A 1,339-nucleotide genomic window follows, 5' to 3' on the forward strand; every position below is an offset into this window, starting at 1 on the left:
TTTTAAGGGATTAGCGCCAGATCAAGAGATCGAACCAGGACAACATTATTGAAGACTGACAAGGCCTTAGATCGGCGCCGGAGATAGCGAGGCACTCCCGCCGCGAGCGAGCTGCCTATTGGTGGTTCGCGTTTGGGTCGAACGCGGGGCCGCCGACCCTGGCCCTATATGTAGGGCTAGAAAGCGCGCCGCGCGAGATATATACTGATACGGAGAGAGAGAGAGAGATACGTCTGTGTGTGTATGCGTCAGTGGTACGATAGTTGTACAAGAGGACGCGTTGGTTGCGAGAAGTCGGCTTTAGAATACGTGGTTTGCAGTACTGGTTGCAGTATTGCCGTATTCCGAAGAGTCGAATTGGGAAGTGTGGACGAACCGAGTCGAAGTGCAAGGAAGGACGATCGAGCGAGAGACTCGTGGGTACCTTATTGAAGGGCATTCGACTTACCGTTAGGAACAACGGTAGTAGCTCGGGTATTCGTACACTTCGAGCGTGCAGTCGCAACGTACAGAGTTAGCGGAGCTAGGGAACCGGAAGACGTCCGCGAAGGAGATCGCCATCGACGAGAGTTTTTGGACCCCGATCGCTGCCCACGCCGTGGAAGATACACCAAATCCACTCTTTATTATACAGTCCACTTACTTATTGGCCGGACGAACGAACGTCTGGTCTATTCATACCTGAACGTCAGATTACTGTCGCTAGTCTGACTCTAACAATATTGATTAGCTAATAAAATAGCAGAAATCATTAGCCAATTACCAAACAATCGCCCGACAACATATCAGCGAACAGTCAATCACAACAATGGGATCGAATTTACGCGGAAGAGTTCAGAACAAACCTCCGAACAAAGCATGTTCCTTTATTACTACTAATGGATACTGTAGCGCTACAGTATTCCTGGAAAACACTTCGCGAGGCGTACCAGATTTTGTTTGAAAATTGTTCATCTGCTATTCAAGTCTGAATTGTTTGTCTTGAATATTTTTACTTGCAAGTTTCTTTAAGTGAAACTGATTGTCTGGAAAAGATTCTTCTGTTTGTATATGATTAAAATATTGTGTTTGGTGATAGAATTTGTTTGCTGTAACTTTGGCCGTTACAATTGCGATTGATGATAGAATTAATTATTAATTGAACGTTGCAGCAGCGTTGCAGTACAAGCTCTTCCAATTGATATTAGATGTATTTAAAATTGGAAACGCCACTGGCAGGTTCTCATCTGAACTATCAAGAAGCTTTGTTAATGCACATGGCACGAGCTCAATTTTCAACAGTTGATGCTGCACTGAAGGTGTGCGAAATCATTGTTCAAGTTACGAGATTCCTTTGTGA

At 45.0% G+C, this 1,339-nt stretch overlaps 1 protein-coding gene across 1 annotated transcript; it reads left to right on the top strand.

Annotated features, from left to right (window-relative positions):
* The first annotated feature begins 243 nt into the window (after positions 1-243).
* Positions 244-943, top strand: Tsp_13908 (conserved hypothetical protein). The gene is given in 3 exon segments (XM_003366542.1): positions 244-416; positions 435-687; positions 746-943. The coding sequence occupies 3 exon segments, from the start codon at positions 244-246 to the stop codon at positions 941-943; spliced, it is 624 nt and encodes a 207-aa protein (XP_003366590.1).
* The last annotated feature ends 396 nt before the right edge of the window (positions 944-1,339 follow it).

Source organism: Trichinella spiralis (genome assembly GCF_000181795.1).
Source record: "Trichinella spiralis strain ISS 195 chromosome Unknown Scfld5826, whole genome shotgun sequence".
In the NCBI taxonomy this organism is placed as follows: domain Eukaryota; kingdom Metazoa; phylum Nematoda; class Enoplea; order Trichinellida; family Trichinellidae; genus Trichinella; species Trichinella spiralis.

Excerpts from the sequence above, each read along its gene's own strand:
- Tsp_13908 (XM_003366542.1), top strand. The coding sequence starts at position 244 with ATGCGTCAGTGGTACGATAGTTGTACAAGAGGACGCGTTGGTTGCGAG. Across the intron at positions 688-745 it reads TGGTCTATTCATACCTGAAC|AAATCATTAGCCAATTACCA; the intron begins GTCAGATTACTG and ends ATAAAATAGCAG.